Below are 26,319 nucleotides of genomic sequence, written 5' to 3'. Positions count from 1 at the left end.
TAGCACAAAATATATAAATATCCTGATCGTGTTTTAAACAAATAAAAACGGTCTATGAAAGTCGCGAGGACAAGGTTTTATAATTCCTTGAATATTCTTTGTTTACTACCAAAATGTACGAGAAAATAGAATAAAAAGTTGTCCCATCTTTTCCCATCCCACTATATAATATTATACGTCGCGTAGGTTAATAATGTACACATGCATGATGATTGCACTTAAACATTGGCGAACGTCGTATTTGCTACACATTGTTCAGAGAATTTTCAGTAATTCAGCCACTGATTTCTTCAACGAGAAATCTGTTTTATCCCTTCAAGGGACCTGGTAACTCTCTTTCTTTCTCCGGAACCTCCAGACTGCGTATTCCATCGTAGATTTTACACCAGAATCTAGAATCCGGCGTATTTTGCTGATTAGTCGCTGAGAATGCGCTCGAGATGTCGCAAATTGTTTGTTTTTGAATTTTGACGATCCAAAAGAACGAACGAGAAAAGGGCTCTACTGCTACGTGGTCAATCGAAACATTTGGTGGAGAATGTACTTGTTTACGTTTACAAAGGTTATATATGCTTATAATCCAAATTAAGTAATTGGTACTGTTGTAGCCGTTAGAATAAGTATAACAGAACCATAGCCGTTTCTTCGCAGGTGTTTTACAGGTTTATATACTACCATTGTTACGTATATAGGTTTGATAGTGTAGGTCTCTAAGTCACCTGAGTGACTTGATTTGACAAATATAAGTGTTACACTGTACAAGTTTATAGAAAGGCCACCTCTGGTTTATTTCACTGTCAGAGCTAGAGGAAGGCTTTAGTTAGACTGCACCACTGTATATCGTGGTGCCAGAACATAAGCTAGGCGGTACGTTCATCTGTATTTTGTTTATTGACCATGTGTATGAGACAGTACATATGTTTGAGTCCAGTTTAAATGGAATGAAACTATAGATAGTAACGTCACAAGTCAGTCACTATAAAAATGTATCTGGTTCTGTCTATAGAAAGTTGTTATTTCGGGGCCTGGAATAGGAAACTGTCACAAGGTAAATATATTTAATCAATAAGCTATATGCCTGGAGTAAGAAACATGGATACAAATATTTGGGCAAAGATTATCTAAACGTGAGGTAAATATACGGTGGGATAGATGAAATCACTATATAATGTTAGACAAAAACGTCTAGCCGACATAAAAAAATATAAATGAACCGTAGAGAAGCATCTACAAAGTAAACCGTAGAGAAGCATCTACAAAGTTTTAAAGATTTTCTGTCTATAACATTGGGTTTTATTTGGTGCGTTGGGCACGTTCTATTTTGAGTACATGCAAGCTCTGCACTGTATAAACCTTCTCATTTTCTGTGTACAACTTTTTTTGTGTAAAAACTTTTTTTGTGTAAAACATTATGTGTGCACACGGTAAACGAGAAAATGCGCCACACGTGGCAGGTCGCGCATAGTTTATTTGTGTTCCATAAAAGGCTTCGGCATCGATGCTGTTCTATATAGCTGATCTGCTGATATACATGCAAACTGTCCTCTAAACTTGGATAAACCTAGATAATCGTCTGTTAGGCTATAATACTAAAACTTCGTCGATGAGTCATCTTCTTCTGCACGACCGTTTATATAATACGAACGTATTTAATAACTCGAAAAAACTAATTAAGGATTTTTTTATTGAATACAAGGCTTCTATCACACATAACATGCTTAACGGCTGCGCTTATTGAACTGTGTCTGTACATGCATTTTCCCAACAATAATAGGCAGTGTTACTTGGTGTTTCGTGTATTGGAACCAAAATTTTATAAAGGATTAAAATTCCAAAGCAAGATTGCTTCGGCTACCAGGTCGGTCTTGGTGGCGTCATATCGGTAGCGTATTTTGTTTATTCTTTTTTTTCTTACATTAAAATCATCGCTAACAAAGGTGCAAGAATAAGCCCTACATTTCCCAAAGTGGTAGATGCACCCCCGGTTTTGTCCACGGGATACTTGCAGTCAAGGAAATTTGAAAATGACTTCGGGAAGTCTGTGAACAAACCGTCCACACCTAGCTCCACAAACGTATTGTATTCCTCGTACGGATCGCTAGCATAATCTGTAGCGAGAAACTGGTCTTCGTTTCGAAACGTATACGGGTGGATCTAAATGGTTTAACGGAGTTAAGAGTAGCGTGGGTGTGTTATAGGCGTTCTATTATCTAGAACTTGTACAATTTCTACGTAATTTTATTAAAATCTCACAAACCTTAAAACCGTTGGCGTGGGCTCGCGAAATGAAATCCGTGCTTTGTCCAAGTCTGTCGTTAACTGTTGGTAGAATTAAACTTTTCGAGGGGCCAAGTCCGTAACAGAACTGTGCGAACTCTGTTAACTTGGCGTCGGTGATTGGAACATTTACAAGGAAAATGAGAGGAAGTCCTGTTTTGTTCGCCAAGTATCTAAGACTGTTTGGTTCAAAAGATTGTATAAAGCAAGGTGACGTAGGGGTGACGTAACCATGTTTCTCTAGCGACGTTAAAAGTAGATCTTCCATGGTTGTGTTTTTGTCAAGAAGGTGTTGGTTGAAAAAAGGCGGGTTCTTCGTTTCTGGATAAATTCCAACGGTTCTACCGTTTGCTGTCGCGTTCTTGGCAACCGCAACATATTCATCGAAACTCGCCATCGGATACATCCCGTTATATGATTGGTCTCTGTATGAGCGGGACTGAATCTATGGCGTTAAATTGGAAGATTATTTTTTAATTTGCGCATAGAGTAGGGTGGAAAAAGTTTCCTTGGGCTGGGGGAAGATGGGACACCTTTTTTTGTATTTTTTCGTCCCATTTGGTAGTAAACAAAGACTATTTAAAGAATTCTAGTATCATCACGATTCCCATATACCATTGGTGATTTTATAATATCCACGATCAGGATATTATATATACAATGTGCTAAAGATGTCCCATCTTACCCCAGCAAGTGCTATATGACATAACTACATCCACATATAATATATTAATGCAGAATGTTCAAATCGTTGGTTATGCTTAAAAATTATAATCGTTACGCTTTAGGTTAAGGTTTACGTTTAAATACTCATTTTCTCGACCTACGAAAAAAATTTACCGTTCTCAATGTTTTCAATTCTTCTAAAGTAAAGTCGATGGTAAAATAATCCCTTCTAAGTATCCCGTCGATTCTGTAGGTGTTCACACGATCGTCGAATTCCTTGTGAGATGAAACATCTGTTGTTGCATTCAACCACGAGTCGTGTGTACAGATGAATTTAAGGTCCTGTAAAGCATGTGAGAATGTTGTTTTGAAAGTTTATTGATATTATATTGACGCTCGTCAGTTATATATAGTAGGGTGGGGAAAGGTGGGACATTTTAGCACATAAATTCAAATATCCTGATCGTTTTTAAACAATTAACAACGGTCTATAGGAGTCGTGAGGATACGGTTTTATATTTTTTTGAATAATTTTTGTGTACTACTAAATGGGACGAGAAAATAGAACGAGAAGATGTCCCATCTTCCCTCACCCTACTGTATTTTAAAACAATACCAGTTGAAGGTAAAATATTCTAGAAGCGTCCCATGCCTGAAGTTATAGATACATTTGATATATTAGTTATAAAGTACTTAAATAAAATATATTTAGTAGGGTGAGGGAGATAGGACACCTTTTCATTCTATTTCCTCCTCCTATTTAGTAGTAAACAAACAAATTTCACGGAATTATAAAAGCTTATCCTCACAACTCCCACAGATTGTAGGGCAAATGTTTAAAACACGATCAGTATATTTGGATAATATATGCTAAAGGTGTACTGTCTTCCCCACCCTACTATATTAAAGAAACCAAAAACGTCCGGGTTGTTAAAAATGTTGTAGTTTATAGAGTGGACCAAACATTGTATCTAAAACAACATGTTACCTTAGTAACAGCTAAATCACATTCAATGATGTCTGCTCCTTGATCGACTGCTAGTTGGTACGCTGCTACTGTGTGTTCAGGTCGCATACCTGGAATAGGTCGTACATCTGTCGTTTAATATGTAACTTATACAATACATGAGTGTTGTTATCAATTGGACACATGTACGAAATATTGGTTACGTCATCCGTCCAGCGCCCTGGCTTAGTGCTTACAGAACGCTCGTCTCTCGACCTCAGGATGCGGGTACCAGGCTCGACGCTGTTACCATATAAGTGTGCATATTTGTCCTAGGGCACGACACTTTACGACAATTGCTCTAACTAATGTCCCTTATTGGCTGTTCAAATATTGGCTGTTTAAATTAACAACCACCCTGAAAAATACTTATCCACTAAATGTAATTGTATAACTTAAAAGGGGAAACGAGGTGTGTGTAACAGAACACCCGGGTTATAAAGACTGTCCCGCCACGCGAAAAAGGTTACAATCATTTGTCCTATACTTACCAGAACTTCCTCTGTGAGCAATATTCAACGGGCGGTTGGTAGGTAGGCCGTCTAAGATACGCCCATCTGCCCCCGTTGCATAAGAACTTTCCACCGCAAAGCAAACCAACACAGCGAAACATTCTAAAAAACGAGCCAACCGTATACATTTTATGACATAATAAACAAACGACTATTGGTGTATTAGCTGTACAAATACGCGCTTACCAAGTGCATACCGCATGCTTTGATCTTTGTTTTCCCGCTAACTGATTTACCGTGTATGTGATTATTTGGAGCGGCCAAGTTTCTGTATGAACCTACTAATTAAGTATCCAAACACGGATCAATCTATAAACCGCATTTAATTATGACTTTGCATAATGGACGCACAGCTGTCAAACTTGTAGTTGCGATTTAACTTTTGCAGTCAACAAAACAATAACCCAATACTTAAAACACTTTCGATATACGTGATTCACGCCACAACAAGCTACTTCGATTGATGGAAAACGATGTTGATGGTTGTTGTTTAGTCCTTGTTCATTATTATAAACCATATATCTAAAGAATATAATACACTGTCTACCAAGCTTTGCATCAAGTACAAGCTACACATACTGTAGCCTACTACTATGGGTTAAGATAAATACCCTTAGCACAGAATGATATTCAATATTTTCTTATAAAGACGCTTGATTCAAGGTCGTGACGATACGGTAATATATTCCTGTAAATATTCTATATTTACTAAAAACGGGTCGATAAAGAGAATTAAAACATGGTCTGTTTTGCCTCATCGCACCATATCACCTATATAATATATAAATTATTCTCGGGGTATTGCTCTGTCTGCTATGGGGAAAAAGTTTAACATATTTATTCTGTAGTTCAATTTTATAGCCCCTGTTTACCCACCATGCACTAAAACCTCGGTAACTAATCGTAAAAATGTACGCATTATCTATTTCCTCATATTTCAATATACTGCACATTCTGTAGACTTCATCAGCTTTACACACGAACTCCCACGGCCTGTATGGCGAATATATGGCTCGCCGATTCAATTAACTAAATACGACATGTTGTTGCGGGTATGTAAAAAGATAAGGTAACATGGAACATCATTTCAGTTGATGCAACATAAGTTAATGTTTGATCAGTACTTCTTTCAAATGAACGTGTTTGCATTCAAACGCAAAGGTCGACGTAAATATTGGATTAGTATCACATAAATCCGAATTGTTTAACTAATAAAGTACAATTGCTTCGTTTACATGATTATACATTTTTTATGCTATGTGAGTAAGGTCCCGCATCGTAGTACGTCATGGGATCCCAGTATCCTATACCTGGGTGCTACCGTATGGACTTCACCACATTAAACTGCGTAAAGGTTGGGTAATTACACATTAAAATGCGTAAAGGTTGGGTAATTACACATTAAACTGCGTAAAGGTTGGGTAATTACACATTAAACTGCGTAAAGGTTGGGTAATTACACATTAAAATGCGTAAAGGTTGGGTAATTACACATTAAAATGCGTAAGGTGGGGGTAAGATGGGAAATGTTTTCAGCACGTAAGTCGTCATAATGGCCCTTTTCGTTGAACAGTTGGTCTTATTGGACACGTTAGTGGTCATATGGATCTTTTTTCGTTAAACAGTTGTTCTTGGTCTAACTACCGCATGATTAAATCCCGTTGTTCGATCTGCTAGCGTTGTAGACGCGTGTCCTTTTGGGCAAGCTAACTTATGATAATTGCTCGAACCCTTTCATGGGTTGTCCAAATTGCCAGCCGCACATAAAAAAACGAAATTATAATCCAATCTAAAATCATACTTCTGCATTCTTATAATATGAATCGGAAACCAATGTTATAACAAAACAGAGTACCTGTTGTTTATTAAAAAAAACCCTGAATGAATATTAAATCAGTAAAAACAAAATAAAAAGCACCAGAAGAGCATGCAATGTAAAATTTGAAACATCTTTGGCAAGATTCTGGACTTTAGTCTATTTTTTAAAAATCGTTTTAAAAATTCGCAGTGTGTAGATTTGATTCAATCTCCTTGTTGAAAATTTGCGAGTGACCACGGGTAATCTGTGAAAAATCCATCCAGTTCAAGCTCAGTGAATCTTGCATATTCTCTGTAGGAATCACATCCGTAATCCCATGCAAGGAATTGATGTTCGTTTCGAAAAGTGAAGGCATGTACCTAACAACGAGAATGTGATTTGTTACAAACGCACAAAAACCCAAAACACTAATTGGGGCAGGGTTGTTTATCTGCATTGAGAAATCACTGTGGGACATGGCTAGAACCCTCAACCCCAACTGGATAGATATAATCTACCAGTGCAATGGGGTTTGTAGGCCACAGATTATGGGTTCAAGGCTCACTGCTGTCACACTTGTTGACTCATGTGTCCTTGGGGTTATAGGTGAATAAAAAACAGAACACCCAAGTTATATGTCGTTTTCTCACCGCGAAAGTATAAATAAGTTAAATTCATTCACTTATCCCAAATAAAAAAGAAAAAAAAACAATTGCATAAAATCATTTATACCTTTAGCTTCTTAGCATGAGCTGTCTTTAGAAAATTGGTATTTGTGACGATTTTATTGGTGGTGGGATCCACTTGAACGATTATATTTTTTGAGACGCCAACTCCGTAACAAAAAGTAGAGAGTTGGTTTAGATGTTCACTGCTGGGTCGTGTGCTGGTCAAATAGATGAGTGGTAACTTGGTGTGGTTGGCCATGTATAGTAGACTTTGCTCGTCAAACGACTGTACAAAACAGGGAGAGTCAGCAGATGTATATCCATGCTTGTGCAGTGAAGCAAGCAGCAGGTCTTCCATGGTTGTGTTGTTGATAGCAAGGAATTGGTTGAAGAAGACTGGATTCTTTGTTTCTGGGTAGATACCAACAACTCGGTCTCCAGTTGTTGCAAATTTTGCCACTGCCACATATTCATCAAATGTTGCAATTTGAAACAAACCGTTGTAAGATTGGTCTCTGTAAGGTCGATTCTGGACCTGAAAGATTAGAAAATTGAACCTGTTAAAAATTGTCATTAGGTGTGAAGTGTATATACATAGAAAACAGAAATTGCTCTTTCACTTTTATGGAGTTATCTGCATTGCAATTAAAAATTTTTTAAACTCACCCTTTTGAGAGTCTTTAGTTCTGCCAAAGTAAAATCATTAATGAAATAATCTGTGATTGTTTTTCCACCAATGGTGTAAGTGGTCACTCTGTTCTTGAACACAGAATGATGGTGAATGTCTGTCGTGTCATTCAGATACGCATCATGAGAACAAACCAACTTCAAATCCTACATAAAACATAACTTTTTCGATTTATCTTAATTATCTTCTTGCGTTGGGCTACGACTTCATTATAAGATTGTTTTGTTTAAACACATGATGGTTGCTTTAAGAGTTACCAAAAAATACCTTTGTGAGTGACTTATATTTAAATTTCTGATTTTAGATAGCCCATAAGGGTCAAAGCAAGTGCAATTAGGTATCTTGCTCATATTGGACTAAATGATGGCATCTAGAACATGCTACTGTGGCATAACGCTGGTCTATTTTGTATAATGACAAAAATGCATTATAGAACATTGTTGCAACAGAAAAATCTTCCGTTACCTTAGTAACAGCTAAATCGCATTCAATGATGTCTGCTCCTTGATCGACTGCTAGTTGGTACGCTGCTACTGTGTGCTCAGGTCGCATACCTGGATATAAATGGTTCAGTTAAATATACCAGCTACAGTTACTAAAGAACAGTATCGCCAATGCACTGTAATAAGTTTTTCTATATGTCTAATTGATACAAAGTTACTCAACAATCATTCACATAAAGCAGGCTTGCCAAAACCATTATGCTTGGTCACTATTCCAGAGTAATTTTAAAGGGAACCAAGTATTGCTATTTGTTTTAAGTAAAGATTGGTACAGTGGTGTCCCTTTAAGTCTTATATCCTAAAAACAAAAACTTTAGTAATACAACTACCAACAACACCAAATCAAACCTGAGCTTCCCCTGTGAGCAATGATAAGCGGCCGATTGGAAGGAAAACCATGAAATGTTTTCTTCACAAAAGAACTTGAGTTTTCAACTTTTATCATGGAGTTGTAAGCATCAAATACTGCTCAAAATAGAAGTAACTTTTTTTACTTCATACAATACAACATTTTCAAATTGCTATATTGTACAACCAACTTACCTGTATTTGCTTGCATTGCTAGGATTGACACTTTGATAACTAAGTATAGAAGTGAAATGGTTGTACATGCTTGGAAAATTAGATCCAACCAGGATCTACATCTATTGCCGTTCCTATACAGGATACTTTTTTCCTGAATCATCTTGAAATCTACAAAAATAAACCAATCACCGATGTGTACACTGTTCATATGGGTAATTACTAATAAAAGAATATCTCTGTTTGTAACATTTATAAATTAGTGACAACTTTCAGTACTACTTTAAATTTCTTGCAATTTAAAACAAAAATTATTTTACAGTTCATGATCCTTCAAACATTTTTTTTACATTCCTAACGCAGTATACGTATGCTTACTAACATGTTGCAATAATTTTAGCAGCATGACTGCATGCAACACTTAATGCATTCTTATCTACCTATCGGCCAAAACAAATAAATAGACAGTTACAGGAAATGATTAATATAGACATTGTCACTTACCATGCTAAATAAACCGTTATAAGTAAAATATCAGTATTGTAATAAACACTAAAGCGATGCACCCTAATCAACTGCACCTGTAACCAAAACAATTATTTAATATCTGCAAGTACAGAAAATCCTGTTTTACATTTTTACCTAAAACATTGTCACATGTTTTCCACACATGCAACATTAAAATAAAGTTTAATTATTGCTGTAAAAAGATAGTAATTACACAGTACCTAAGCACACAAGTACAACAAATTTATAACTTTACCACAGGGCACAGGTACACTGAAAATTTGCATAAATTTAAAAAAAAAATTGTTAAAAATTGGAATGCTTATATATTAAGTGAATCAAAATTGTACCCGACAAGCTATTTGGATATAAAATAAATTCGGACACCTGATAGGAGGACTACATCAAATGACTTATTACTATAAAATAACAATACACAGGACAAGAGAGCGTAAGAGCATTTTGCATAGCTGAGTCCCTTGGTTTTGCAGATTTCTGCAAATTATGATATCAGCGGGGCCTATAAACTTGTATGTTCATCTGGATTCACAACGTTTGAATATCTTCCGTTCGGATCATTTTCCGTGCGGTCGAGAATGTAAGTGATGTTGGAGAGCTTGTAGATGACGAGGAAGAGGAGGACAATTAGGAAGGATTGGAGGAGAAGAGAGTAAACGAATCGACTGCGAATCCATTCCACACTCTCTTCCGCGCGACCAAGCTGAAACATTGTTTTAGCGAATAAGTTTAAACATCCTTATGGAAGGCAAAGATTGATCCAAAGTGCGTTTTCTTCTATGAGTATCAATCATTTTAATACAAGATAGAGACAAGTATGAAATACTTCAGAACATTTAACAGCATTGTGTGCCTCACCAACTGTCAAACATTTGTAGCTGAACCAAAGTATACAACAGTGACACTATTATTACAGAAACAACGCCCCTTACTTAATAAAACAATAATGATGCAGCAAACCATGATTACAGTAATAAAGTTTTAGAGAGATAACCCCAACTGACCTGTGACTTAACACGAGCAAGTTCTCTATTTAAACCAGCCACTTCATCTGCTATAGGAGATTTATTTGGGGATTTTGAGATTTTGGTCGTTTCGATGGAGTTTTTCAACACAACTGGTGGTTCAAGCCTTAAGTTTGTTGACGTTGCTTCAAAACGAACCCGTATTCTGTAAATTTGAATCAGAGATTTAAAACTTAACCAAATTTCACACTAAAGTTGTAAATGTATGGAAAACAATTGCATTGATTTCGCCCATACTGGCATATGCTATTAATAGCATATGCAATTAGTATGCAAAAAACACCACCTAGATAATTCCAATTCAAATAATTTAAATTTACACTTTTAATATCACCTGTGCTCAAATCTTGATGACTTATCAATATGGTCCTTCCAAAACTCTGCAACATCCGTTCCTGCTTCCATCTTCTGATAAAGGATGAGGAAACGGTCCCTTGATACAGTATCCTCATATCCAGGACTCAAGTGAATCCTGATCGTCAATTCTTCACCTGCACAATTACGTTGTAAAAGCAAAGCTTAATAACAAGATATTGTACCAGTGTCCTGGTTCTACAAGTTTTACCAAAAAAACAAGTTTTTTACTTGTAAATGTCAGCAAAGGTATATATTTCAATGCAATTTGTATAAATATCTTCCTGCATGAATAACTAGTGTAATGGACAGTTGTATTTCTGTAGCTGATTGGTATCTAACATAGCTTTTTGCTAAATTGGTGTTGGTAACTTTTAATAAACAATCTTCAAATGTAAAAACATCAACCTGTAGATAAGCTTCCAGTGCTTGGTTTAACATGATATCTCTCCGGTGAATTTGTTTTTACTTTAAATGCAACCACCATCCCTTCTTCCTTGCAGCGATTGGTTAATGTTATATTCGATCGATATCTTGATGTGTTTGAATCTTTTGTTGACTGTTTGAAGATCACTTCAGCAACGGGGCTGATAAAGAAAGAAAATAACAAATTATGAAATAGACATTAATGTGTAACTTATTGTGTTGTTGTATAGTCTATATTGTGTTGTTGTATAGTCTATAGACAATTATGGTAAGAGACCATTAATATTAGAACAAAACTGCATTAATTAAACAACTTTTACCTCATAGTTAATAGACTTCCAAGGTTAATTATTTCATCGGACGGTGGTAATTCTTTACTTGGATCACTCAAATCACTCTTCATGACTTCTTTGTTCTTTTTCGCCCCACTGTATGTTGAATCCAAGTTAACAGAATTTGTTTTTTCTATGTTGATGCTTGGGGTTATTGATGCCATTGGCGGTATAGAGTTGTTTTCTTTATCCAAGTTGGGTAAATGCATTGGCTGACTTCTATTGTTTGTTTTCACAGGAGAAGCTTTTGGAGTAGAGCTGTTAAGCCTAGAAGCGTCTACATCATTTAGAATTTCCATCTTTTGCCCAGTGGTTACGAGAGGAATGCTTGCACTTGCACCACTGCTGGTGTACCCACTCTCAGTTGAGGAAGTTGGAATTACAGAGCATTGGGTGATTTCTATGTCTTCCACAACAATTTCTTCTTCTTCTAGGTTGTCTTGAGAAAACACAAATTTTTTCAAGTGTCCTTTACACAGTTTTTTAACCTACTTTTGACTCACCTTCTGCCATGCTGATAACATCTGACTCAAAATTGCTGCTTGAATCTTGCTTCATTATAATAGGAGGCGACTCGTTGGGATATGGAGGGAATGAATACTCCCAATCATCCTAAACAAGATATGGGGTTTTTAAAACGAGGAAAAAATCTTGTTAATCAAAAAGTTGTTGTTTTTTTCACGAGAAAAAAGTTCAGAATACAGACTGGAAATTAAAACCCTCGTTACCTTTCCACCCATGTATGTTAAAGCATTGTCTGCGTCAATATACTGGTTTAAATCTTTAAATGAAGAGAATATTGTTCGTTTACGTTGGTCTTCTGTCATCCATTGCTTCACTACTTTCCATATTGCTGCGAAATAACACAGGATTAAATATTTTAATCCTTCTTTAAGCTGTCCGGTTTAATTCCAATAAACCATGCAATTTATACAACAAGCAAATTGGATCCTATTTTACTTACTGTTCATTATCCAGGGCATTTCCAATATCAAAATCTTTTCTAAAAAAACATGATTTAATTCAGAAAACACAAGTGTATTAGTAAAAAAATTTCCTAAATAGAGTATTTTGCAATAATTATTAGGTTAAAGATTTCAAAAAATGCAAGATCTACATAAAAAAGTGACTAAGCTTTAGAAACCATGTTAAAAAGATATAAACAGACATCTTAGAACACTTTGCCCAAAAAAACATGAAATATTTGCAATGAGCTAGCCATAGCAACTTTATTGTACATACCAAGCATATCTGGAAAGTAAGTAGTGAAGCATGTAAGAAGGAATTTAATTCCACCCAGATCTACATTTGCCAGTGAAGATTTGCTAACATCCATCACGAATGTAATGTGCTGGCCAGGTTCTGCACGTTGTATGCGTTCCAACCATAGACATATCATCCTCTGTACTTTAGCTTTCATATCTTTGGTTTGTTTTCTTACTATGAAATAAACTGCAAACATTTTTAAATTTATGGGTCATCTTATATTTTAAAATTTGTATCGTAAATTGTTAAGTTATTTAACAGTCATAAAAATATGCACCACGTCCATGGTTTAGGGGATCAAATAAGTTTATTGTCAAAAATACAAATGACACCCAATATTTTATTGTGTAACTATATGACAAAAAACTTACCAATTCTAGTGTTGTCATTTGCTTTTCCACGGCAACATACAATTCCTGTCTTCATCATCTCCAAAGGAAACTCATCTGAACTTATATCTGCAATAAAGATTTAGCATAAACCGTTATTTTTTCTATTCACAGTAGAATAGCCACACATAAAATGACTATACAAATGCTCTAGACTTGTATCCTACATTGCCCAGAATGGCATGAATGCATATTTTAGTTTTAGTTAAATCCTAAATTCCATGCACCATGAACAAACTGTTAATTTTCGATTCGCCCTCAATTTAAAGGCACACAAAAATATTTTTTCGGCTAAAATCCCCACATAACGTTGTTTAGTTAAATATTGGCCTAATGCACAACTAATCTGCAGACTGCAGAGTATGATAGGTGCATGTGTGATATTGATTTAAAATTTTGGTTTTGCCGGCGATATTTTTTCCATGCACGCCATTTAATTAAACAATAACCAAATCTGTATCAAATTTAAATTAGGTAGTCCAGCACGCGATAAAGAACCAGCTTTCACTTGCAAGAACTGCCATCCCAAAAATTACACTTACCATAAATTTCCTTTTCCTTTCTCCAATACAAAACTTCAATAGCAAGTTTGGATGCAGCGTCAACATCTCCTTTCCTCCATCTTATAAAACATGAAGCATATTCATCATCTTCCTTAATTCGATCCAAGTCACGCTCGTCACATTTTGCACAAACTTCTTCATCTAAGTTGAAGTATACATAATAAACTTAAAAAGCACAATATTACAAAGTGATGAAGCACATTTTTAATCTACATTCAATTAGGATAATAAACACCAATCTACATATTTCCTAAAAATTAACTGGGTTTGCAGTTTGCTTTTTACTATGACGTACCCTTGTCTTAGGTTTTGGCTATGTAGTTTTTAAATACAGTAAACTAGTTAAAAACAAATTTAAATCTTGGTAAAAGTAGTAGTAATTCGTCTTACTTGAAATTTCAGCCAAAATGTTTCTCCTCAACTCTGCCACATCTTCCATATTACTAAATTTTAAAGTAAAGTTCCTATTTAAATTTACAACATCGATACGTCGCGTACAATTGCACAGTAAAATAACCTGTCACGCAATTGTTGCCAATATTACACAAATGTAATATGATGATTCATGCAAATTTACGTAGGTCAACAAAACAAAAACGCTCCGTAAACAATTTTGCTGGAAATGTTTAAAATATAAACAAGCCGAAGCAGCAAAGCTCGCGACGCACTTTTGCCGAATGTCACACACGTTGCACTGTGGCCGCCTGGCTGTCGCGACTTACGACAACCTTCTTTCGCTTACATTTTGCGGTTGTGATACCTTTTGAACGCCTGTGCTCGAAATTTTTATGTGGGGAAAAATAAAGCTCTTTGCAGCAACAATTAAAACGAAAAGAAAAAGACTACTTCTTTTCGATTTATTTGCATATAGCCTCGCCGTTGTTAGCGGGTTTGCCTCTCGCCCAGAGCAGAGTCATAGAAATACCCGAATTTGTGCAGGTTGTTTCTACGACTCTGGCCCAGAGAGGATATAATAGTAGGGTAGGGGAAGATGAGACATCTTTTCAGTCTATTTTCTCGTCCCATTTGATAGTAAACACAGAACACACGCCATACGTGTAGACTGTATAGAAGCTCGAGCCTGCTACCATTGTCAACGTATGTGTTCTGAACGTCCGTTGTTCCAACCCAGTAGTCCGTTGTGGAGATGTCAAAAATGATATAAACGCCATACATTAAAAAATCTCCCAACAACAATAAATTATTAAACTTACATAGCCTATTTATCTCAGAAACTTGTAAGTCGCCACTGGTATGAAATAGAACACCCGTGTTATTATAAGATCTATCGTTGGGCTGGGCGTTATTGCGCATGTGTCGTAACGCTACTACGCATCAGCAGAAGGTTTGACCAAAATCGCGTCGTCGCGTCGCAATCGCGCCGGCCAAATATATCACGCCACCGCCACGCGAGGGTAAATAAGTTTTTATTATTCATTGAGCTCAATCTCCTCGTATTCTATACAAGCCCGAAGTTTAGGTTTCTTGCTTACCTAACCGCGATGAGACAAAAGCCTTTATTTATAGAAAAAAAATCAATGGGACAGCAATAAACAGCTAGCTTATATACTCCCCTATACTATTGCGTTCGGGAATTACAATTACATGCCATTACAACGCAAAATGTAGAATAAAACTATCAATCATGTGCTATAGTACGATTCATGAAACCAGTAATTGACATAATTGAATAGCTCAACAAAACGAGGGTTAAGGGATTTCCACCCAACCGATACGTATGGATTGTTACTTAAGCACGACAGTATCCTTCTACTTTCCACGTATTTTCGCAACAGACGTAGATAAAGCATTATTCTTTTTCGCCGCAGGGTCCAGATGATGTAAACAGCCGGTGTCTGCTGGCATTAGACTCACGAGATATAAGATTTCAACAGAACACAACAGCATGCGAAGGCCAGCTCTACGTTAGAATGTGTATAAGGACGTTTTTTCCCCAGTAATTTTAAATTTATCGTTAAGTCGAGTAAATATTATGCACAATGCGAAATCGGTGTTAAGCTTCAGAATATCTCTTAAGTTCATAACAGTAATTGCTGTGCTGTTCTTTGGATTTTACGCGTAAGTATCGTGTTTGTTATTCTATGCCTATATATAACAGTAAGTAAAATATAGCTAGAACTTTTACCCTGATATATATACTATATCTTCTCTAGCGTTGTATAAACGAATTATTTTACAGTTTACATGCAATAAAGTAAAACAAGTCTTATTCCTAGATATAAGTTAGTAAGTTAGGTGTTATAGGGTAGAAGAAGATGGGACACCTTTAGCACAGCAGAATATACGAATATCCTGGTCGTGTTTTTAACAAATAACAACGGTCTATTCTATATGAAAGTCGCCAGGATACAGTTTTATATTTGTTAGAATTTTCTTTGTTTACTACCAATTTTGACGAAAAAATAGAATGAACAGGTGTCTCATCTTCCCCCACCCCCACTATACATCATCACTTGTTATGATTTTGCTTTTAGGAAATAAAATACAGTTTCCTTTAACAGATGGATTTTAACGACATGGAAACATACCAACAAACTGAAGTATAAGTTTACACAAAAGCTTCATGCTTCCAGACAACTTACGCCAACAGCTAACTGTTCGTCCGAGACGCCATTTAGCCTGAAGGACAGTAATACCTTGACAAACTTTAATCTCAATATACCTCAACGGTTTATCGTTGATATCGAGAAAGCAAACGATCATAACCTACAGGGAAGTGTTCCAGATTTGGCCAAAACCGAGTTCGATTTTGTGCAACGACCAGATAAAAAATTCTGCAACTATGGTCAGATTTATTATTAAGTACAGTAAGGTCGGAGAAGATGTCACACCTTTTCATTCTATTTTCTCGTCCCATTTGTTTGTTAATAAAGAACATTCAAAGAATCTAAAAACCATATTCCTACGATTCTCATAGACCGCTGTTAATTGTTTAAAACACGATCAGGATTTGAATATTATGTACTAAAGGTGTCCCACCTCCCCCAACCAATATACTATATATAGTAGGATGGGAGAAGATGAGACATAATTTCATTCTGTATTCTTGTCCCTATTATTAGTAAACCAAAAACATTCGAAGAATTATAAAACCGCATCGACTTTCATAGACCGTTGTTATTTGTTTATATAATACGATCAGAATATTCGGATAGAATGTGCTAAAGGTGACCCATCTTCCCCCACAGTACTATATATACATTTATACAAATTGTTTGCAAAATACAACGAATTAGATATTGTTTTCTTTTACTATAAGTGTGAAGAATTAGCACGCATGTATGTCCATTACTATCTACTTAATCACAGACGTGGAAATTCTTGTTTTGGTTAAAAGCAGCTTAGAACACAACGAGCTGCGTAACATCATACGACAAACGTGGGGTTCTATCCGCAATGTTTCAGGAGTGCAGGTATATTACTTACACAAACTACAAAAAAAACAATCACACACGTGAAGCATATTGTAAGAAAACTCGTTTATTGTTAGGTCCGAACAGCTTTTCTGATTGGAATGACGTCAAATTCTACCCTTCTACGTGACGTCACCAACGAAACTCGAACATTCGGTGACGTCATACTTGGTTCATATTATGACACTTACAAAAACCTGACGGTGAAAGCATTAATGGGGTTGAAATGGAATCATTTGTATTGCAGGTTTTTCTTTATTATAATATACGTACAAGTACCTACATTCATTTCTTCTTACTATTACTAAAAAGTGACGCGCAGTACAGTAACCTCACTATTTTTGTATTTTCTGCAGAAGTTCCTTCTTTCTCTTGGCAGATGACGACGCGTTCATCAATTTGCGTAAAATTGCGCAAGATTACGCAATCGCAAGGTCACCGAAAAGTAACGAAATTCAGTGTGGACACATACTTGCGCGGCATGCAAAGGTTTCCATTTTTAACAATTACTTTGCTGACGATATATCAACGATAAAAATAAAGGTGCAAATACCAACGTATATATGTTACAGGTTTTAAGACGTGGAAAATGGGCAGTTTCACCAGAGATATATGATTTACCATACTACCCGCCCTACTGCTGGGGTCCCTGTTTCATCATGTCCAAAGATGTTGCTGAGAAGATATATTTAACATCCTGTCACACGCACTCCGATTTTGCTATTGATGACGTGTTCGTTTCTGGAGTGCTGCGCGAAAAAGTAAGATTGCTTTCGATTTAGCTTAACTCACTACGTAAGCATTCCAATATGTATGGTTAACTTTTAAATTTATAGTACTATACGATGGCTATCGGTTATAATGACTAAAACAGGTTTTTGCACAGATTGGTGTCTCACTTGGTCGAATGCCAAAAGGGTCGTGTTTGTATCTTGATAATAAAAATTCTGATATTAAAGAAAAGTTTTTAAGCGAATGGAAAAAGATATTATAGCATATGTATGTGTTTGTATTAAGTATACTGTACTTGAATTAAGGTTCTTCCATAGTAGGGTTGGGGGAGATAGGACACCTTTTCGTTGTATTTTTCGTCCCATTTGCTAGTAAACAAAGAAAATTCAAATGTTTATAAAACTGTATCTTTACGACTCCCATAGACTGGTGTTACTTATTTAAAACGCGGTCAAGATATTTGGATACTATATGCGCTATAAAGGTGTCCCATCTTTCCCCCCTTCACTATACTATGTTTGTTTTGCGAGTATTTTTTTGATCTTACCGTTTTCGTTTCTATTAAATAAGACTACTTTAGATTTCCAACTGTGTAGCTTTGGTGATTAGAAAAATACACCTTCCAATCAATGCATACAATGATTTATCATATAGCGTGTCGGGCTATAGATGGTATAACTCGCGTGTTCTTCCACATACCTCGTGCCCGATTATGGTTTTTGTGTATACGTTCGCTTTTTTGTTACGGTATAAAAACTGTAAAACGCTTTACCCCAGTTTATTTACTGTTACGTATATGGAGCATTCAGTCAACTGTGTATATTGTACACCATTATATTTTGAAATAGGTTAGTTTTGTAAGACTGTCAAACTGAAACAAACACACGATTAAGCGATGTAAAAGTCAGTAAAAATCTGGTACCCAAACTGTAAAGCATATGAACAGCAGAAGCGTTTAAAAAAAACACAGCAATAAAAAAAAAACGATAGCACGTAGTTGAGAACCGCGCAGTTTTTCAATTTTATACTGTTGATGCGAAAATGTTAGTTGGAGAGCTCTGTAGAAGCTACTTGCAGAAGTTGCTGTTGTGGTAAGTAACATTTCAAAATTCTCGTTTTGTCCAAATTCCGTTCTCCAGTATGCCACCTGCATTACGAAAGTAAAAATCGGCTTCCAGGTCTTGCCCGAGGCCAGAATAACAACGAGATTGATTGATAAAGTTTTCAGCGATTTCCTCGGCGGAAGTCCTGGCTGTGGCATATTCCAGTCTGTAGAAAATTTCTTTCTGAAATAACTCGAGGGCTTCTTTGTAGATCCCTAGCTCTAATGCGCAACAAGCAATTGATTTCTTCGCTGTTCCAACAAGAGCTCGATAACGGCCTCTCTCTACGCAGTTTCTTTTTAGAATCGAAAGTTCCTCTTTATAGAATCGTTGTGCTTCCACGAAATTGTTAACCTTGAAAAAGTAGTCTCCCCTGATACGCTGTATCAACCTAGCAACCGACTCTAGCTCACGAACAGTCAGCTCACCGGCCAATCCTACGAGCATGGACCAATCAGGAACACCTTGGATAAACCTTATGACGTCATGCACTTTTTCAATTGCTTGCCAGAAATCTCCTGAATTCGTAGACAAGAGTTTACCTTTAGTGTTCAGTAAAATTTCGTCCGGCCATTTCTGTGTGAGTAATTTTAACGAGTTTAACGCTGGAGAACCGTCTGACGTCCACTTTGACGTTAGCTCTAACCCATATTCGGTCAGACTAAAATCTGTCATGCTTGGACAATTTTGGCGAATATCGGTGACCAAGTCATTCTGTAGTCGTAAGATTTTATCAAGATCGGAAAATGTACTTTGTACTGTGTCTTTGGTAAGTTTCTTCGCAGCAACCTCTTCGCCTAACCTTTGTATTGTAGCGGAAGATGAAGCCAACAAGAACACGTTGACTAAGAGTATCGGCATATTTGTAATTGCGGATTGATCACCGAAAAAACTCTTTGTTAAATCTTGTAACTGAACCATAACCCGTTCTAATGTTTCCAGTTCTGCGTGATAGAAATCTGGACCAAATAGTTTTGCCAATATATGTGTTATGGAACTCGAATCATTGTTAAGGAACCCATCTTTTGCTGCTTGAACGCCGATTAAAAGCTGGCTATGATTATGCGTTAAAGTCTCAAAAATAGTAAGCCCTGAAATTTGATTGTCATTGTGCGACACGAATATTTTGTTCATATAAGCTACCAAAATCTTTAATTTGTCCGTTGCCATGATAATGACTTGCGAAAGATCTTTCACAACAGGTGCATTTGGTGTTTTTAAAGGTTGTATCAATTCTAATTCTAATGGTTTGTCTAACTGAAGGTTTAAACTTGCAAATAGAGCAATGAGCGCAACATCGCTTGCACCACGCATGGGAGAATTCGAGAGGTTTTCCGTAAGGTTTCTGTTGTTATTATTTGCGGTTGGATCTCGATTAACAGCAACCAACGCGTGCCAAAAGCATCGAACGATGTCAAAAAAGTCGAGAATACTAGTTTTCCCGACAGTGTTTAGCAATTCGGAAGATTCCTCAGTTGCAGAAGAAAATTGCGATGGTAGAACACCAACGATCGGTACTTGCTGCTTGGCTTTTTCGTAGACTTTCCATCGAACCTCTCCTGCGACAGCAAGGGCGTAGCTCAAATTGTGCCTTGCAACTTTGGTAATAACACCCTCCGCACAAAACTTGTCGAGCGTGTCGAAACAGCTTGTTCCTGAAATAGAAAGTATATTCCCGAGGTAGCCTATAAGAAGTGGCATCAGTCTGTACATTAAACCTTTTACGTTGCCAAATTCAGGTTGCCTGCATAAAATATCAAACGAATCAAATGTTTCTATCGTTTGACTGATCCGTAACAAAATATCGTCCGATTGCTCCTTTAAACGTTTGTTTACTAATGTCGTGTACTGCTCATGTAACCTTATATTCCCTGCTATGAATTTTGACTTCGCCAAGACATTAGCCAAATGATAACCATTGTCGGCGGAAAAATTAGAATCTACGTATGTCACCATGTCGCTTACTCTCCTGATAAGCTCTGTTTTAAATGGCTTATTCGGCGTAGGCCTTCTACCTAAAGGAAATATGCTCGCAGACGGCATGTTGCTGTCAAATTGGATTCCAGACGGTGTAAAGTTGTCGTAGAACCAGTCGCGTGTTTTGTCTTTGGAGTAGAAGTCATTTAGAGACTTTATGCCAAGAAGACGAAGAGGAGATTCCCCCAATGAGATAATTATCACTTGGTACATTACTGCATACCAACGAAATTGTTCAACCGTTTCCATTAATACGTCATCGCCTACGTCATCAGATAAAACAATAATGCTCTCAATATCAGAGTACGGCGATGCTTCTTCCCGTGCGAGTGATCCAAGAGCAAGAAGCGCAAAATCAGGAATTTGGTTTTTGCCAAAGAGGACAGATGTGCAGTATTTAGAAATTTCTTCCAGCAACGAAATAAGTTTTGAGTTGATTTCTGATTGAAGTTTACGAACATCTCTAGCTTTTGCTTCTTCCCGATTCAATTTGTTGCTCTTATCGTTTACTTGTGGAATCTGTAGCAATCTATCACGAGCTTCAGCCCTAATTTTATCAACCGACTTACGGACTCTCTGTGATATTTCATGGAATTTTGTTGTATTTTGAGCTTTCGATTCACTAAGAATTTTTTCCCACAGTATTTCCATTTCATTTCTGACACCGGTAACATCGGGAATTGTACGAACGATGGCTGCCATAAAAAGACCAGCGGTTGATATTAAACTTATTTTATCGTTCCTAGCAGCATACAGAGTACCTAGCATGCGAAAATATGTCGCGGATTCTGCAGGATTCGTCTCCGACCATTTACCGTCCTTCTCCTCGCACGACTTTCGAAGTTTCATTGCAATTTTATATTCTTCGACGATGCTGGCTTCGGTTGCATCTAAACATTAAAACAAGTGCTATACAGTTTTGTTTAGAGTCTTAGTATCTATGACACCAAATGTTAAACAAAACAAGCAATATAGTTGGGTTGGGTAATAAGGTGGGACATGTTTTTATTGTCTTTTCTCGTCGCATTTCACGGTAAACAAAAAATAGAATATACCGAATTATAATACGGTGGTACTGCGACTAAGGGCGCTGTAAATTGTTAAAACACGATAAACATAAGAACAAAGTGCTATAACGGTATAATCGTACCCACAGTACTAAACAAATTCAGGAAAGCCAAACGGCTTGAAAAATGCCTAAAACACAACATGTACAAAAGTAGGATTTTTGGACGATTACTTTAAACTGCTACCAGCACTGTCTAATTTTCTAATTTATTATACCTTCGTAACCTTCTGTATCCAGCACTTCATTCACGTCCAATCCACCGGAATGGCTCATTCTGTTCGAAATATACTGTCCAACCAGCTGTTCAGGCAAAACTGCATGTGTTTACTTAATATCCTTTCAAATAAAAGCTTTTTAGTTCCTCTTTGAAGAGTTAGTATCTAAGTATTCGTGTGTATTCAACTGTGACCGCGTCGTTGACATCATAGTCACTGAAACGTCTACCCCCTCTGGCTTACTCGGGATGAAAAGTCGAGTAACAACTTACATGCTAATGAGGTGTTTTGTGAATTTGTAATCAATCCAGTCTACGTTTGTTGCGCAATAAACTCAGAGATGGAACGGCGTTTAAGGAACGATCGCTTCTTTTTAAACATTGTTCACGTTTAATTGTCCAATATTTACAGTAATAGTGCATATTACAAGCAACTTTATTTAGGCCACGTTCATTTTAATATTAGGGAAATTATATACATAGTTAACCATTGTACAAATCATGAGTGTATATTTTGACATGTGTAAAACATTCACGCTTAATGTATGAACACCAATTGTGGGAAATGCTATTGTTAAACCTGTTTATGCCGGTTATCTGAGCATTTTCTATTGTCCTACGTTATGCAGCAGATCGCGCATATATAACTTGGTCGCACGATGCGTTTATAGACATTTTGACTACAACCGAGCATGGGGTTTTGGAAGTACAAGCAATTCACCAAGTTAGGCGCATTAGCGGTTGTGTGTTATGTACTTTGTTGTATGACACAAATGCGGGAACCATGTTGTGGAGGGGGCGCTTCTAAACACGACGCCAATTTATCTATAACTCAGGTGTGTAAATTTCATACTGTAGGCCTATGCATAAAATTCAGCGTATGTTCATTTGAAGCCAAAAGACTCCAGTTATGTATTGAAACGAGAAAAGCAGTTTAATGAGGGTTTGTGAACTAAATATTGATGGTTTTCAAACAGAACTCTGTACCTGATGTCATCGGATTGGGAATACGAAAATGCGGGACTGGTGTTTTCGTCAAGTTTCTGGAAAAGCACGGGTCGTTTGCTGTTCCGAAGTATATTAACTACGAAACTGAATACTTTACCCGTAACTATGTGAAAGGGCTGGACTGGTACAAGTAAGTTTAACGCAGTTGTATAAATCCAACATTCCCATGATCTGTACAATGTTTAACAATATAGATTAGGGGTGGGGGAATGGGACACCTTTTCATCCTATTTTTGTCATAATTGGTAGTAAACATTTAAAGAACATTCAAAGGATTATGAAGCCCTAACCTTAAGACTCCCATAGACCGTTGTTATTTGTTCAAAACACAATCAAGATATTAGGATACAATGTGCTAAAGGTGTCCAATCTTCCCCCACATGCAGTATTATATCTTGTTGAGATGCTCAAACTTTAGTCACATGAAGTGGACAAGCAACTTAATGTCGATTTCTTACACATATAGGTCCTTATTCAAGGATGTGGCTAGTGATAAAGTTAAAGTTGAAAAAACACCGCATTATTATTATACTGAGCCATATGACATGGCGGAAAGAATGCTGAAGTTAAATCCTAATTTAAAAGTCTTCCTTATACTTTGTGAGCCAGCTACAAGAGCATATTCTTGCTTTGTTCATCATAACTTTGATCTATTTGGAAAATATGGTAAGTTTTTTTTGTATCTGAATGTTTATAGTGGTTATAGGTTATCCGAAGCAGACATGTGATTTTTCCAGAATGGCCGGAGTTTTTCGAACGTTATGTGAACAACACTCTGCCGAACGTACAGGAATGGTTGCAGGAATATACTTACCAACAACAAGAAACGCTGGTAATGGAAAGGTGGTGGGGGCGATCCGAGTGTCTGATTGCCGGTCTCTATGCGCTGCATTTGAAGCGATGGAAAGCCAAATTTGACGATTCGAAGCTCTTGATTTTAAACGGGGATGAAATCATGCGAAACCCTGGACCTTCATACGAAAAGTTCCAGGATTTTGTTGGCGTTGAAAGAAGATTGCGGCAGGAGGACTGGGTTAAAAACAACGAAACTGGACACTTCTGTCTTCGCCCACCAGCTGACAGGTCCCAGATTTACTGCTTGGATGACGGAATAGCAAAAGCGAGAACCAGGAGCTTGCTGGCAGCCAATACACCGACGATCGAAAGCTTGGCTGCACTAAAAGCATTTTACGAACCATATAACCATATGTTGTATGGTATTTTGGGCGAAAACTACGGTTGGTAGGAGATAAATGTTCCGGATCGTGTTTTTAAAAATTAGCAACGGACTGAGTCGTGAGGCTACGAACTTTTAAAGTTGTGAGGCTACTATATATCTTTTTGGTTGTTGTTTTGTTGTTTACTACAAAGCGGTGCGCTTCAAGAAAATGAAAACATGTACCATTTTACCCCAATCTATAAAATCTTTAACGAAGATCAGTAATTTATCCGCAATGCCTATATTTCCTTTGTTATGCAGATTGTTTTGAATAAAATATAAAAAATCTGAAACGCCCTTTGAGGCATATACCTCTTATCAGTTCAATGGTTACAAAACCGATTGTAATCAACGTATCTTGAACGAGTTTCGCGCCTCGTTTTATTCCTGAGTTCTTTTGCGAAATCGTCTACTTCGTTTTAATGTATAGCTTTCTTGTGCGTTTCTCTCGTTTCTTGTACTTAGCAAAGCAAGTGTTTTATCAGGCTTAAATTGTATAAGAGTGTACGAGTATTGGTTTTTATACTATGAAGGCTTAAATTTATAACAAGATATCCAACGCAGTCAATTTTATTTGAACAATAAGGCAAATAATGTGGAATCAAAGTTACTTGACTGAATTTATGTAAGTGAGGAATATTTTGGTAATATGATTTGTGCTGTTATAATCATATATACCCATTTTGTTTACTTCCTCTGTTAGTACTAACTATGCTCATCCCTTTCCTGTTTGAACGTAATATAGACTGCTCAATTCTGATGTGTTTCAAACCGACAAAATATTTACGGACGCTGCTGGTAATTATAGTTTCATTACGTTAATGGTTTACGGATACACGTAGGCAAATGAATTATAAAACTAGTACGAAACAATTTAGGTCATATCATCGTTAATGTATTTTTACTTATGAGGCCTCTTGCAGTATAATAAATGCTTGCAAATTTAATACGCATTTAGATTTTAAATCATCGGAACCGGACATTGCAGAAGCTAATGAGAGTATACGTCAGTCAGAAAATTCATATATAGTTTCTGCGTCATGTAAATTAATATTATAAGGTAAATAGATACGTTTTCTAAAGAAATGTGCACATATCTACGCATAATCGTAATAGCAGAGGAAATCTCATTGTTCATAGACATGATCGTCTCCCCCTTGAAAACTTGTGTTAACATAAACTGGAAATCCCGGTGGTGGCTCTATGAAAAATTACTTTAATAAAAGTGATTTTGCACAAACAATTCACAGAAAAATGTATAGTAGGGTGGGGTAAGATGGGACAAGTTTGCTTCTCTTTTCTCATCCCATTCGACGATAAACAACGAGTATTTACAGAATCATATATTCGTAGCCTATAATGGCCAGCACTCAAAAAACTATTGTTATTTCAACACATGAGCAGGAAATGTGGAGTTTAGATGCAAACGGTATTCTTACCCCACCAGCAGTACTATACGGCAAGTTGTTTATGTAATTATTCTCGTTTTTACCTAATATCAAAAAAACGCTAAACAATTTTATGTTATTATACAGTAGGAAGGGGGGAGATGGGACATTTTTAACTCTATTTTTTCGTCCCATTTAGTAGTAAACAAAGAACATTCAAAGAAATATGAAACTATGTCCTCATGACTCTCATAGACCGCTGTTAATTGTTTAAAACACGATCAGAACATCTGGATATTATGTGCTAAAGGTGTCCCATCTTCCCCCACCATACTATACGATAAACTTACTGGGGGCGTCGATATTCTTTGAAGTGGAAGGTTTCGGTTCACTTTTTGTCGTTGCGCCCGTTGACTTTAAACATTTGTTTCTTTTCCTAACAAAATGCAAATTTATCGCAACTGTTAAGATACGCCAAAATGTTTTAGTTGCTGCTATTTATTTTGCATATCAAAAAGTACTTTATTACAAACTTGAAAATTATCCAAATTAGAGCGATGACGGCAAACAGTAAGAGAAGCACGAGTATTGTTACCACCACTTCCCCAATCCACTGTCGTAGTTCGAAAGGTTGTTTTGTAACTATGGTAAAAAT

The 26,319-nt window shown here is 36.7% G+C and overlaps 6 protein-coding genes and 1 long non-coding RNA gene across 11 annotated transcripts; 2 read left to right on the top strand and 5 right to left on the bottom strand.

Annotated features, from left to right (window-relative positions):
• The first annotated feature begins 795 nt into the window (after window positions 1–795).
• LOC149740002 (beta-1,3-galactosyltransferase 5-like) lies at window positions 796–18,457 on the top strand. Of its 4 annotated transcripts, none has more exons than XM_089871442.1 (9): window positions 997–1,048; window positions 3,197–3,282; window positions 15,350–15,599; window positions 16,043–16,326; window positions 16,851–16,954; window positions 17,032–17,201; window positions 17,311–17,443; window positions 17,527–17,715; window positions 17,841–18,457. In XM_089871442.1, exons 3-9 carry the CDS (start codon window positions 15,514–15,516, stop codon window positions 17,946–17,948), a joined length of 1,074 nt encoding a protein of 357 aa, XP_089727568.1. In that variant the 5' UTR covers window positions 997–1,048; window positions 3,197–3,282; window positions 15,350–15,513; the 3' UTR covers window positions 17,949–18,457. The 4 variants fall into 4 exon arrangements, with proteins under 4 accessions (XP_089727567.1, XP_089727568.1, XP_089727566.1 ...); XM_089871440.1 differs by having other exon boundaries at window positions 1,010–1,048; window positions 3,197–3,296; XM_089871441.1 differs by lacking the exon at window positions 3,197–3,282 and having other exon boundaries at window positions 796–1,048.
• LOC149740005 (uncharacterized) lies at window positions 1,781–5,059 on the bottom strand. The gene is made up of 6 exons (XM_089871437.1): window positions 4,648–5,059; window positions 4,441–4,563; window positions 3,932–4,020; window positions 3,118–3,285; window positions 2,258–2,722; window positions 1,781–2,154 (listed from the first exon to the last, which is right to left on the bottom strand). The coding sequence occupies exons 1-6, from the start codon at window positions 4,661–4,663 to the stop codon at window positions 1,912–1,914; spliced, it is 1,104 nt and encodes a 367-aa protein (XP_089727563.1). The 5' UTR covers window positions 4,664–5,059; the 3' UTR covers window positions 1,781–1,911.
• Window positions 6,309–9,607, bottom strand: LOC149740004 (uncharacterized). The gene is made up of 7 exons (XM_089871425.1): window positions 9,145–9,607; window positions 8,662–8,811; window positions 8,467–8,583; window positions 8,081–8,169; window positions 7,594–7,761; window positions 6,992–7,462; window positions 6,309–6,639 (listed from the first exon to the last, which is right to left on the bottom strand). Exons 2-7 carry the CDS (start codon window positions 8,801–8,803, stop codon window positions 6,484–6,486), a joined length of 1,143 nt encoding a protein of 380 aa, XP_089727551.1. The 5' UTR covers window positions 8,804–8,811; window positions 9,145–9,607; the 3' UTR covers window positions 6,309–6,483.
• LOC149740003 (motile sperm domain-containing protein 2-like) lies at window positions 9,222–14,239 on the bottom strand. Its single transcript, XM_089871378.1, has 12 exons — window positions 13,911–14,239; window positions 13,500–13,661; window positions 12,940–13,026; window positions 12,545–12,754; window positions 12,267–12,305; window positions 12,031–12,155; window positions 11,806–11,914; window positions 11,291–11,741; window positions 10,953–11,131; window positions 10,525–10,681; window positions 10,170–10,335; window positions 9,222–9,868 (listed from the first exon to the last, which is right to left on the bottom strand). Exons 1-12 carry the CDS (start codon window positions 13,957–13,959, stop codon window positions 9,668–9,670), a joined length of 1,935 nt encoding a protein of 644 aa, XP_089727504.1. The 5' UTR covers window positions 13,960–14,239; the 3' UTR covers window positions 9,222–9,667.
• LOC149740001 (uncharacterized) lies at window positions 18,449–22,261 on the bottom strand. 2 transcript variants are annotated; one of them, XM_089871362.1, is made up of 3 exons: window positions 22,051–22,261; window positions 21,528–21,656; window positions 18,449–21,461 (listed from the first exon to the last, which is right to left on the bottom strand). In XM_089871362.1, the coding sequence occupies exons 1-3, from the start codon at window positions 22,106–22,108 to the stop codon at window positions 18,790–18,792; spliced, it is 2,859 nt and encodes a 952-aa protein (XP_089727488.1). In that variant the 5' UTR covers window positions 22,109–22,261; the 3' UTR covers window positions 18,449–18,789. The 2 variants fall into 2 exon arrangements, with proteins under 2 accessions (XP_089727488.1, XP_089727487.1); XM_089871361.1 differs by having other exon boundaries at window positions 18,449–21,656.
• Window positions 22,262–22,392: 131 nt separating this feature from the next.
• Window positions 22,393–24,570, top strand: LOC149740000 (heparan sulfate glucosamine 3-O-sulfotransferase 4-like). Its single transcript, XM_089871447.1, has 4 exons — window positions 22,393–22,885; window positions 23,027–23,187; window positions 23,524–23,723; window positions 23,795–24,570. The coding sequence occupies exons 1-4, from the start codon at window positions 22,742–22,744 to the stop codon at window positions 24,301–24,303; spliced, it is 1,014 nt and encodes a 337-aa protein (XP_089727573.1). The 5' UTR covers window positions 22,393–22,741; the 3' UTR covers window positions 24,304–24,570.
• Window positions 24,571–25,335: 765 nt separating this feature from the next.
• Window positions 25,336–26,307, bottom strand: LOC149739999 (uncharacterized). The gene is made up of 3 exons (XR_016384342.1): window positions 26,198–26,307; window positions 26,015–26,100; window positions 25,336–25,477 (listed from the first exon to the last, which is right to left on the bottom strand). It is a non-coding gene; the product is annotated as an uncharacterized LOC149739999 (long non-coding RNA).
• Between the last annotated feature and the right edge of the window lie 12 nt (window positions 26,308–26,319).

The sequence above is a fragment of the Ciona robusta genome, chromosome 2 (genome assembly GCF_009617815.1).
Source record: "Ciona robusta chromosome 2, ASM961781v2".
Classification (NCBI taxonomy): Eukaryota; Metazoa; Chordata; class Ascidiacea; order Phlebobranchia; family Cionidae; genus Ciona; species Ciona robusta.
The sequence above is the reverse complement of the archived record's forward strand: the minus strand, read 5'-3'. Positions and strand labels throughout refer to the sequence as shown.